The sequence below is a fragment of the Pezoporus flaviventris genome, unplaced genomic scaffold, assembly GCF_033815535.1.
Source record: "Pezoporus flaviventris isolate CSIRO_AGI_PZ_B2104156 unplaced genomic scaffold, CSIRO_AGI_Pfla_v1 ptg000036l, whole genome shotgun sequence".
In the NCBI taxonomy this organism is placed as follows: domain Eukaryota; kingdom Metazoa; phylum Chordata; class Aves; order Psittaciformes; family Psittacidae; genus Pezoporus; species Pezoporus flaviventris.
In genome coordinates, this window is record NW_026892584.1 from 44,755,531 (window position 1) to 44,768,829 (window position 13,299).

At 40.3% G+C, this 13,299-nt stretch overlaps 1 protein-coding gene across 1 annotated transcript in view; it reads left to right on the forward strand.

Moving 5' to 3' along the window:
• KCNH5 (potassium voltage-gated channel subfamily H member 5) overlaps window positions 1-13,299 on the forward strand; it is a 159,186-nt gene that overhangs the window by 121,482 nt on the left and 24,405 nt on the right. The window contains exon 10 of the mRNA XM_061464210.1: window positions 5,433-5,629. Coding sequence (XP_061320194.1) covers window positions 5,433-5,629 — 197 coding nt within the window. The remainder of the gene's footprint in view (window positions 1-5,432; window positions 5,630-13,299) is intronic.

Sequence of the window (13,299 nt, forward strand, 5' to 3'; positions counted from 1 at the left end):
GTTGTTTTTTTTGTCTTCGCAAGCCAGAGTTTCACTTCTTAAAGGTCTGGGAAGGGGATATTATGCAGTATCAGAGGAGTTAAGGAAAGCAAGAGTGCAAGTGGCGTGAATTTGGTATGACAGCTGAAAACTGGGATGAGTCTTTTTCTACTCTTAATCGTACATGTGTTTGGAGGTCAAAAGATTAAGTCTCCTATCAAATCACACAGAGGAAAGTTCTTTAGAGGCTGAGCAAGTAAGAACATCCATTTAGGTGAGCAGGAGATGTAGGTGTTCAATAGTTGTAATTTGGTGTCTGGGATGCAGGCATCAACACTTTGAATTTCCTTGGTGCTATACAGCCAGTCATGTACTTTGTGCAGGACAAGTATGACCCACTGTGATGCACTCTCTGACATAAAAAACTGCCTGTCAATGCAATTACATCTCATAGTATTAGTAATTAATTCTGCGACTTTAATTAGTTTAGTTGGAGCTTGGGTTTCTTCTCAGGTGGAATGAAGGGAGCAGAATTTTCCCCTGTGTCATATCAGCTCTTGATATTTACACTGAACATTATTTTTCATGTGATGTAAACCAAGGCAGACTAGTTGTGAGAGTTTCCTCAGATTAATAATGTGCACCCAGTAGCAATTTATGGAACAGCTTGTTCCTATTTCATTTATGGAAAAAGTCCCTTTTGTTCCAATGAATTAAAGCTCTAAAATGCCTAAAAGTAAAATGATTCATAAAGGAAAGGGTTGGGGTTTGGAGATTTTTTTTTTCAGCTATCAGCATTGCAAAAATTAATGTGACACATGATGGTTTTTTGAGTGTTGAATCTCAAAGTATTTTGCAAAATATTTGAAGAATTACTGATCTGAGAACCAATGTGATGTGGTGCTCTGTGCTATACAGTTCTTGAGCATGTGCCTTGCAATAAGTAGTATCTTGCAGGTCTAAGTTGGCATACGTAGTACCACATAACATTTAGTCCTACGCATGCTTGTTTAAAGCATTATTAGTTCTTACTGACAGAGTTGAAGGGAAAGTTCAATTTTTCGCATTATTTTGCAAATTTAAAATATTTTTGTCTCTATCTGCATGCTAGTTAACTATAATAAGAAGCATCAGTCTTAATTTAGTGCCAGCTGGTGTGTTAGAGATGTGATCTGCAGCCTTCAATGTCAGAAAGATTCCTTTCACTGAACTGAAAAGTTTTTGAATTAGACCTGCACACTTCACTGCCAAACAGAGGGACTCAGAAGTCTTGGCAGTGACAGAAAAGGAAAATTATTTAAAAATCATATGATGTATTTCTTTTAACTCAGACTAACAATTTGAGGCAGTTTGATTTGCTGTATAAGATTTGAAGATTGTGAGACTGGTCAAGCTTTCAAATATGTTAGGAAGAATAAAAAATTATTTCTGTATAAAATCAAATTGGAGATATTCTGGGCTTCCAGAAAAAGATGAAGTACTAGGACACTTGCGCTAAAACTGGGGGAGATGAGGCAGAATATGTATATATACCATTTCGTCTTCTTGCAGCAGTCCTGAATGCTGGAAGAAAGGTACATTTCTTTTGCGTTTCTAGGCACAGATGGGGAAGGTTGCCCTGTGTTAAATAATGCAAAGCACCTTTGCTGGCATATGACTGCACAGCACAGAAAAACACCTTACCACCTTAAGAAGTCTTGGTGCCTTTTATGTATTTTTCTTCATTGCTTCTTTTCCACCAGAAATTTATTGTTTCATTGCCTTCCCAAATTTTCTTCCAAAGGCCCCATCAACTTCTCGTGTCTACTAAAGTATTTCTCATCTGGAGAAGGCTAATTTTTTCTTTTGCATAGATATGCAAGGGTTCTGAGACACTGTTCAATAAGTCTTTCCTTTCTAAATGCAAGAAATTTTTCATTCCCTTTGCAAGGTCCTGAGGAGTTTCATAAGGCCCTTCAGATTTTTTCTGCCTGAACGGTCCCTGTGTGAGCTGCTGTCTCACAAATTGGCAAGTCAGTGTACGGTGCAAGGCTGTGGAGAGCACCCTTCCACCCACTTTTGTATGGGAGAGTTATCGTACCATAAAAGAATAGTGTATAGAAATATCTATTATATAGTTACATATTATGTACATTATGTACACATATGTGCATATTATGTACATATTATGTATACATTATGTACAGTCATATGGACATAATACACCAGCAAATTTTTGTCCATACCTAGGATGATGCCAGTGTAGTTATTTTAGCAAAAATTATGCCTGTCACCAACACCTTCCACATGTCCTCCTGGTTTCTGTGGTTCTTTCATTCCCAAATCCCTACACCCATGTTCCTACCAGCTTTAATGTAGCAGTATCCAAATCCTCCCCTTCCCTTTCCTCATACCAAGTGCAAAAGGTATGCAAGCAGTTCCCACTCCAATTCAGCGTTCTTTTTTGCAGCGATGCTCTGATCACGGTGAGAGCAGGAGCAGGAGGACTTCCCGTAGCTTCACCTCCATTCAGGTGGAGTATTAAGACTGCTCAGAACTCAGAACAGTGCAGATTTGGGAGGTAATATGCTGAGGCCTCAAGAAATCTCTAGAGAAAGGCTTTGAAAAATCTGCAGGCCACATCAGCCCCAAGCACCCCTGTATTCCCAGCCCAGCACTGGGCTTATCCTGAAGGTGTGTATATGTTGTGGTAGGGCACAACGTATGCATGCCTCTGAGTAGCTGGTATTTCAGACCTACCAGTTAAATTTTCAGTTGCAACTCTGAAAGTTGGTTGTTTTTTTTCTTTTCATTTCTTTGTGCTGTGTAAAATTGTACTTGAATGAATAATTACCACTCTCTACTCAGTGAACTACAGTTAATAGGGACAAAGTATAGCACATTAATCTCTGTATTTATGAGAAAAAGATGTGTTTTGGAGAATCTGGTTGGCTTTGTTTTCTTTCGGTACATTTCTTGGTATATTTATAAGAGGGAAATAAGACTTGGAAGTGTGTGTGAAAAATGTCAGATTCAAGAACCCTTAAACACTTCCAAGACATTCTGCTTTCTGAAGAGAATAAACCACAATGTAAGAGGAGCTTATGGTTTCAGCATTCAAATCCATCAACTGATGGCTCATGGAGGAGTGAATAGGTTCAGTTCATCATGTCCCAGCCTTTCTGAGAGACCCAGTGCAGTTGCCTGCCTCACTGAAGGCAATGAGAAGATCTTCTCAAGTGTATGAATGGTGATTTCATTTATCTCTGGTGTGGGTACACATACCGTAATGTACCATCATGCAGAGTTTCTGAGCAAATATGCACTGCTTTCAACTTCTTGGCTTAGATTAACTATGTATTACCATAAATTTGAGAAGAAAACAAGTATTTTGCTGACATTTCAGTGGGAAAATTGTAATAGTCCCTCCTATTGAATTGTGTCTTTTTAACTGCACTCTGCAGCCACTGAAAGTGAGACTCAATTCTGTTCTGTGTCCACCTCAGAGAGCAAATCCATTAAGCAATTTTGTGCATTTCAGAAATAGTCTATTTCCTATAAATTATGTAACTGTGCTGAGTATGTCTGTAAACCAGGTTTTGAACTGTGGGTATAGACAAGGACAATTAACTGCAATGGGTAATTTCAAAACAGTACATTGGATAAATGTTATGTGACTGAGAAATGCTCTGTGATGAGAGTATTTCAAAACAGCTTGCTTTAAAAATTATACCAGCTGTAGTATGTATAGTAGTTAATTTTAATTATATCAAAACATGTAGAATTTAAAGCCGTCCAACGAGAATGCAGTTATAACCTTTGTAAGAGATGATTCTGCTATATAGACTGCTGTTAGAAAATAAAGTCAAGGAAATTAAGTTAAAGACTTACATTTTTTATTTTACTCTGCATGAGGAATGTGAGATATCCTCTACTGGGTACAATACCTAAACAGAAACGGAAATAGAGAAATATATGTGACCCCCAAAAGTAATAAGGTTGGGTAAATTATTACTCTGGTCTGTGTTCCCAAAATAGAGTTGAGTGAAATGTTGCATGTTCTTAAAAGAGGAAATACTAAAATATATTACATTCTTTTTTATCCCCAAATGACCAAGAGGCTGCTTCAGGTACCTGAAATCAATATCAATACCACCACTGACTGACTGATTCTAGTTTCTTTTTAATATGTGCTAAAATAAAGAGCTTGGATAACATTGAGGTATAAAACACAAATAAAACAAAACAAAGCAAAAAAACAAACCAAAACCTTTGTACCATGGCTTCTGCTTCCAGATTTGAGATGTTGGCCACAAACGGTTTACTATGGCTCTTGCTCAGCCCATGGCTGTTAAGCAGCTGGGGAGCAAAAGGCAGCTTTTGGATGCTTCAATGTGCTTTCTGTTGCTGCCCCTACTTCTCCTCAGAGCAACCGTAGCATCGCAACCTGAAAGCATAACTCCAGTCTGCAGCCATGCTGGTGTTATGGTTAGGTCAGGAGTATGATTTTCAACCTGATATCCTGATCTTCCCAACTTGTCCTGATCCAGTGTCTAGTGTGGCTGTCTATGTGGATTCCTTGCAGATGAAAGGAAACTGGGGTATGTTTGAACATATTTCATGCACTTCCATCCCTTGGAGTTCTGTCTGTGGGATGGGACTACAGCTAGTCTTAAATCCTCAAAATACGCATCAGCTGTTCTGCTTCACTGCCTACCAAAGCAGAAATAGCCTCAGGTGTGATTTTCACATCTGGTTGAAATTATTTGTATGTGCAGGTGTCTAAGGTGTCAAACCCTGTCTTAGCAAACATTGAAATACAGACTAAAGTGTAAGCCTCTACTTAAGTGGATATGTTTGGGTTTAGAACTAGCGGTCTGGATATGTTTAGGATGTAGAGCTGATTATTTAGAGGTCGAAAGTCTCAGGGAGGTTTGTGATGGGTTTTTCAGGAGTGTTGCAGCTCACTCTGAATTAAAAATGTTTAATTCAAAAATTTAAAATGAGATCCTTGGGCTCTGGAAACTGGCTCCTGCATCATACTGCAAAGCCATGGTGACGTGGGAACCCTGATGTCACAGGCTTTTGGAAAGAGCAGGGCTCCTAAGTCATTTAGGAGGAGACCCTCAGAAATAATTATCACCTGAACATCAGTTACGTACTTATTATATTCAGGAGCCTTTGAAAAATCCATTGCCTGCATTTTCAGCTACAAGAAGACCTTTACAATCTGGCTTTTATGTGTTGTGACACTTCACAGAGCAATATATAAGTACCGTAAAAACCTGGGATTACTGTGAGGATACCCAAGTACCTTGGATACTTTTAAAACATTTATCTTTATTAGTTTTCACAGTTGGGAGCTTATTTTAGAATGATTGGAGGCATAAGACAGTTTGGGAAGAAATCATTTGTGTGCTGATAAACACTGCATAAGCATTACCTTTTAACAAATTTGTCCTGCTGATTTTCAGGTAAAGGCGATGTGTTTGGTGATATCTTCTGGAAAGAAACCAGTCTGGCCCATGCGTGTGCCAATGTACGGGCTCTGACATACTGCGATTTACATATTATTAAACGAGAAGCCTTGCTTAAAGTGTTGGACTTTTATACGGCTTTTGCAAACTCATTCTCAAGGAATCTCACTCTCACCTGCAATTTGAGGAAACGGGTAAGGCAACAGCTTTTGTTTTCCCCTTTCTCTCTCCAAGACATTGCACACTTTTGAAGACTGCTTGCAGTGTTTAACAACACCTAATTTACTCTCAATGTTTTCAGGTCGTTGCAGATTAACTGGCCTTTCAGTAAATGTTGTCGCTGTTTGTTAATGATGGCTCTATAAAAATTACCTGTAGATTTGCAGCTCTGAGAAGCACTCCTAGCAGGCTAATACATGGATTACGTTTCCTTTTCTTCACAGTTCTGGGGTTTTGGCTTTTTTTACCCATTGCATGATGTATGAAGTTTTATTTTATAGTCTGATAGAATACAGATTCTGGATTCCTCAGAGGTGGGGTTTAGTGTCTCACTTGCTACAGTACAGGCCAGAGGACAGTCTGATGGATCTGCATGGCATAGACCAACTAAGAGAAATTTATTTAAGTTAAATAAATGGAATGTACTCAGCCAAAATATTGTATTAATACCTGCTTCTCTCACTTGCATATTTTAAAATTTTAATATGGCAAGGTTAATAAAGCTTGGTAGCAATTTTACATTCAAAGCTCACTCCTTAAACCCTCCTGCTCATTTTATAATCAATCAGCAATGCTCACTATCCATTAATCCTTTCAAAGAACACTCCATCTAAAAATGAATTAGCTGTAAGGACATATCTTTAAAACAGGTTAAGGGGTTCTTTAATTCACATTGCAGCTGCAAAATTCGATCTTTATGATTTTTTTTATTTAAGATCGATGAGGGTTATATAAATTTCATTTGCATAGAGAAATATTATAACAATGATTTATAGATTATTGAGCATTAGCTGTGATCCTCTAGCTGCTGAAAGGCATTTTTCTGCAGCTGTACCTTGAGCATCTTACCTGATAATGTACCTCAGTACAGTAGTAAGGCTACCTCAGTGTTTCACAAGGCAATTTCAACTGCTGCAGAAAGAGGAGTTCAGACCAACTAGAATTTTACTTTTCTGAGTCTAGTTTCTCTCTAGGCATGAGAACATCTTACAAATACTCCTTTCAATTTTTAGTGGATTTCTTGTGCTCATTAATGTATAAAGTGTGGCACAAAATAACCATGGCAAAAAGCAGATGTAAGGGGATCTGTGCTGGAGCTTAAAAGAGCTGAATTATAATGAGGTTTGGTTCCAGCTTGTCATCTTACCTCTGACTTGAAGGTTAATTCTGCTTCAGACCTGAAGAAGGGCTTTGGGGCTTCAAAGCTGGTTTGTGGTTTCTAGCTTATCATTTCTTTGTTAATAAGATGTCCTCCAAGCCTTGACTTCAGTGTCCCCAGCTTTGCCATCTCCACCTACCTTTTATGTGCCATAAACTACAGACCCAAGATGGCAATTCTGCTCAGGCATTGCTGATGGTGATTTCATGGGACAAGATAATGCCACATGTATTGTGCCAAAATGTATTCTTTGCTTCTGAAAACATAGAACCTATCACTTTAGCTAGCCTCCTGGGGCTCCCCTCCCCCTGATAGCTTTGGCAAGGCTGTGTACAGCAAAAACATGCACATACCTTCTCCCAACAGGGCAATGTGCTGGAGTTCAACTCTATAGTCTGTGGATGCATATTGGGGAATAGCCTCCTGGCTGGATTTTTATGGATTTTCCTCTCTCTCATGCACCTTTTTTAAGGAGAATTATTTCCCCTTCAGGTTCCTGGTTTAAGCAGTCCACCCAGGTGGAAACTCTCATGGAGTTCAGGTCCTCAGTACAGATACCTGCTGTCTAGCTCAGTGTTATGTATATGGACTTTGCCATGGGGGTAGTGACTCAAAGCAAATAGGAGCAGCACTTCTAAAGAAATGTTAGATTTTGTGGAATGAAAGGAAATGTTAGTCAGGGGCATGTGTGGGTGTTATATGAGAATGGATGGAGAGTGAAAGAAAGGTCATTCCCATGTGGTACATGCACAGTGGATTTCATTTCACAAAAAGTTGGGTGATGATGTCCAAGGCAGTCACCTGTCACCTGCATAACACATGAAGAATGTTTTTTCCAGAAAGCAATCACTTGGCCCCTCTTCACTGCCCAGTCTGGGGTGGGAAAACCATCCCTTTTCTGCTGACTTTTGAAAGACTCCATGATCACTAACATGGGTACTCAGATAAACCCACCTATGATGTCTCCTACAGTTTTACTCAAGAACTATTTTGGGAGGAGTCTTACTTGTAGTATTGCAGTAAGATACAATAAGAAGTATTGCAGCTCTAGTACTGAGCCAGAGCCTGCTTTGCAGAAACTCTGTGTATTATTTCTAAATAGATTCACAGATTCATAGATTCATGCTACTTTCAACACCAAGAACACAATCTAAATCCTGTTACATAAAATTATTCAGGGTATTGTTTTATTCAGGGTATTGTTTCAAAACCTGTATCTGCTGAAAGTGATTTCCTTCAGGGCACAGAAGAGTTTGGTGTTGAGTTCATCTATTATGAAAAGTAGTGCTTTTCAGAAGAGTTTCATCAAGCAAACAGAAAGCAGTTGTTCAGGCAGGGAGACTGGGCTGACAAGAGCTGTACTGTACTGCAGCAGTTTGTGCTGGAGTCATGTAATATAAATGGAAAGAAAATTATTCTCTCCTTTAAGTGATTTCAGTAGAAATATATTTAGCACTTTTCCCGAGTAGTTATCCCTCGTAACGTTTGACATTTAATTAGACAAGAATACCCTACTTGCAGTTCTGTATTCAAGAAAATGGCTGCTCTCACTGTCAAAAATAATTGACAGAATTGTTCTTCCTCAGGTCTGCTCTTCAGAATACATGTACATGTACGTAGGTGCACACACACATGTGATTTTTCTGCACTGTCCCTCACCCAGCACTTAAATATGGTCCATAGACTGCAAAGCAATTTAGACGTTCAGAAGGTTAATAAATTAATAATAGTACTGAGTACAAAAGGTTAGTTCCACATGACAGGGAAGAGAAAGCCTCAGCAAAGTGGGAAAATAATCTTTTCTCACTCCCAAATAATATTTAGAGGCCTGACATGTTGAATGACCTACTTAAAGCATCTGCTCAACATGCTATTATCAGCTCTGGATTTTTGTTGTCTTTTTTTGTGTTAGATAGCTCAGCCATCACACTGCATTTATGAGACCATAAAGTGAGCATGCCTGCCTGCTTTTCAACCTGCAGTCATCTCTCCTGCCCTGGGCGGTGAAGTGACTTTTAATCTGTAATTGCAAAGTATTGCAGCATATCATGTTTCGTGCTCTGAAATCTTTATGGCACATCTAGTGTCACTAATACATACTACAAGGCAGAAAAAACACTCTGAACTTTTTTTTTTTTTTCCAAACAGGGAAAACAATTATTCTGGGAAAATATTCTTTAAAATCATATTTTCATAGAAGATATTCTATTAAAATCATAATGAGATTACATAGCTGCCTCTGAGGACTGGAAGTTATAAAGCAGTGTTTGGAATGTATCTTCAAAGAGTTAATTACTGTCTTCTGATGTTGTAAGGGAATATTAATAATGTATCATTCATTAAGTGCCTTTCAAGATTTCAAACATCTGGAGGAAGGCGTCTCTGCAAGCTTGAGCCATGCAGCTTGGCCTGAGCAGGGGAACCAAGGCAGACCTCTAGGAAGCTCGAAACTGTATAAATAAATGCATGTTTTATTGATGGTCGAAATTCAAGAAGGAAGGTCTACATCAAGATACCAAATACGTTCCCATAGGAAACAGATGGTTTAGGTGCAATAGCTATACCAACACAGTTTGTCCAGGTGCAGAAAAAAATTGAAATGCAATTTTGGCCTTCCTGAAATCACAGCTAAAATTCTCCTGGTTTTAAGTAAAGCAAAAATTTCCCCCACAGCTTTTAAGGTACACAGTCACATACTGCTGTTTTCCACAATGAACAAAATGAGCTGTGTTAAAGAAATGAGTTAGGAGCAGCCAGGGAAGAGGATAATTGTCCATATAGGACCTCTGGTGCACTTGCTCCTGGAAGGTGTGCTGTGGAATGAGGCAAGGAGAAATGAGTAAGGCAGTGAAATACCATCTGGAGAGGCTCAGTTCTTTTTCCCGCGATGCTCTTAAAGCCAGGGACAACACTGTGAGCAACTGATGTTATCTGATGTCTCCAGAACACTGTGAATCTCTGAGGCTTTTTTAGTGGGTGAGTCCATCAGACCGTCTTAACACATGTCCCTTTTTTTTCTATTTCAGATTAGAATAATTTCTTTTTAAATTGGCTTTCTGTTTTTGCTTGAAGTTTTAAGGAATCACATTTGGTTTCTTGACTGAATCATTGATCATTTCTATGTCACATAGTTTTTAGAAAAGCTTTATTTTAATTTGAATTCTGCATTCATGTCTCGTGAAAGTTGTACCAAGGTTCACTTAGGATCCCCCTTCTTTTTCATTTTTAAGACTCTCCAGATGGTGTGCTATATTAGCAAGTGCCCTGATGCAAAAGCAGTGTCAGAGGCAGAAAGCATTGCTCTACATATTGCCCCTTGCTCCCGAAGGTTGCACATGTTCTATCAGACCTGTGGATTTTTGCAGGTTTTGAGCTCTGAAAACTATTCGCAATTACAGCAGCTTAATTCAGAGCTGTTTGCACTTTGCCAGCTGGTGCTCACACTCAGTCCTCATCAGTTGTTGGGGGTGACTTGCTTACATAGAAATGGATCAGAGCATTGTCCTTGGATAACTCTGGCAAACAGAAAGCTGTGGGGTAACTGTGGAGCAGGATGTGCTGAGCACTTCCTCTGCCCAGTGGTCCATCTACACTGGCAGGTCCATCATCCATTTTCACATTTTTCAGTCTATTGTTGGGAACTTTCTCCATGTGGGACAGCAATGATGGCAAAAGCTATCTGGGAAAAACAAGCTTTTCCATCACTAATGAAGAGAAGCAGGGGAGAAAAGCACAATGCTTAGGAAGCTGCTGTGCTAATACTGTAGATCAGTGAGGGCTTCAGTGGGCTCTTGGACTTGCGTCCTGTGGTAAGGAATTGTGCCCGCCCCCAAGGCTGATATTCAATCCTCATCCATCTCTCACTCCTGGCACTTTCCTTTTGCACGTGCCGGTTATTCCTCTGCTGGTCTGAGCTAGTGGCAAGGGTCAAGCCCCTGGAAGGGCAGATAAAGCAGATCAATTTCTATTATGGCTCATATGGCCAGCAGGCTTTTGGCATGACTTAATCCAGAGTTTGTTTATAACTCAATGGCTTGCTCAAGCCCATTGAAATTAATTTGTTCAACTTCTTGTTGGCAATGTAGATGGCATGTTTCCTTTCCCTGTCTGTATCTTTTCAAGGTCTCTAAGCATCTGCAGGCTCATACATCCTGCTGCCTCCTGATCCTAGCTGAAGCAAGGGGACCCAGAGAGGTTCCCCAGCCAGGCCTGCTGACACCCCTCTTCACTTCTCCAGGGCAAACACAGAGTGACGTTAGTCACAGCCCACAGCTGTGCTGCCCATGACATAGTGTTTGGATGTTTACAGCTCTTGCTTAATTACTACAATAATAGGCAATTATCTTGTGGCTGTGGCAAAGGGCACCCTTCTCAGTTGTGTAAGCCAGAGGTCTCACCGCTTCCTCCTCAGTCCTTCCTTATGTGTAACTCCAACAAAAATATAATGCACCTTTAACCTCCTTTTTTTTTAGCTTTTCAATCAGTAAGTTCAGATTGGTTTGGGCATAAAGGGGAATTTATCTCCCCATGCTCTATCTGTAGAGCTCAGAGGCTAGCCTTGGTTTTAATTTCACCAAATTTTTTTCTATGCCTGTAAGTGAGACAGGTAAGATTGTTTTAACCTTATTTCAGGGTGTTCCTGCCCCTTCCTGTCCCTCTCTGGTCTTTAGTTGTATGCTTTTTTTTTTCTTCTTTTATATGAACATGTCCCAGAAAATGAAGTCTTACAGCTGTAGTTTAGTAGCAAGTTTAGTATGAGCACAGAAAAAGTAAGTTATGCCCTCAAAAATCAATTTGGTTTTTATTTTGCTCACATCTTAGCAAACTCTGCAGCCTCCATTACGCTTGAAGAAGCTTTCACTGAAGAAAATTTTTGCATTTTTCTGTTATTGTTCAGCTTCATTGCATTCATAGCTATTTCCAGATATGTTAATGTTCCATTGCAGTATTTCCTAAAGGACTATTTCACTGATTTAGATCTCGTACCATCTCTGATGGTTTCTAGACCTGTAGGTTGAATGTGCATAGGACGGAAGAGTCAGCTTCAAACATTCAAACAATGTGACCTCATCCAAACTGCCAGTCAGCAGTGGTACCTGGCTGGTCAGGGCCCAGGAATTTCTGAAGAAATTGCTAATGGGTCTGGGCCACACACGTGGGGAATTTATCAGCATGAAGAATGGAGCAATTCCTTGTGTAGTTGTAGCTATGTGGTTAGACAGCTATGTGGTTAGATAGCATGGACAGCACAGTCCATGCTGCACCTTCCACCACTGAGAGACTTATGCAATTCCTTCTGGGTGAGGATTACATATCTGAGCCTAGAGTTTATTTCTGCAGCTCTTCCCTCCCCTCTCCTGTTCCCCTAAGCATTTCCTTGTGTCTTTGCTGTACTTCAGGGACATGGGGATTTGAGTTTAAGGCAGTCAAAGCATAGAAGTTAAACCTTGGAGGACCGTGCATGACTTTGCTAGGTAGAAGAGCAACACAAAAATTCAGAGAAAGCTGCAGCAGTATTAACTTCACCTCTCTGTGCCTCTTCCAGACGGCATGAGGCAGCTGTCTGAGCAGAGCTATTGCTGTAAAAGCTGTCAGTAGCTTTGCTTTTTCAAGGTTGTTTCATAGCTGTGAGCCTGACTCTTTCCTGCGTGCCTCACTCCCTTGCCACCCCTTTTTGTCAGTTCATACCTTCCTTACAGTGGTCTCTTCTGAGCACCTTTCAGGGCATACAGATTGTAGGAAATCAGGGGTGCAGGAGGAATTGAAGCTTTGAACTCCCCCCTTGAGGCACAGAGGGAGCATAGTGGATTTCTATCCTTCAGCAAGCACAGCGTGCTTGGCTGTGACCGTGTTTGTGGATGAGTGCAGAAATGGTGTTAAACCTGAAATCTCTTTAATGTATCCAGAGGCCAGCAACAAAGCTGGTGAAAGGGCTGGGTGGAATGTTCTATGAGGAGCACCTATGGACTTTGGGGTTTTATAGTTTGAAGGAAAGGAGGAGCAGGGGTGACCTCATTGTGCTCTACAGCTTCCTGAGCAGGGGAAGTGGAGACAGAGATGCTGATCTCCCTGGCATCCAGTGATAGCACACATGGGAATTGTTCAAAGATGTGCCAAGGGAAGTTTAGACTGGGCGTTGGGAAGCATTTCTTTACCAAAAGGGTAGTCAAACACTGAAAGGTTTCCTAGAGAGGTTGTTGACTTCTCAAGCCTGTCAGTGTTTAAGAGTCATTTGGACAGTGCCCTTAATAACATGCTTTAACTTTTTATCAGCCATGAACTGGTCAGGCAGTTGGTCTAGGTGATCATTGTATGTACCTTGCAATTGAAATGTCCTCTCCCCTCCCCTACTCTTCTTGCCGCCTCAAAGGCTTGGGTATTGTAGTAAGTGTTTAAATACTTAACTGAAAAACAGGGCACTGTATATCCCCTTGGGTCTTTGGGAGGCCTGGAGTGGTATGGATTCCTGGCACAGCCTGGATTCAT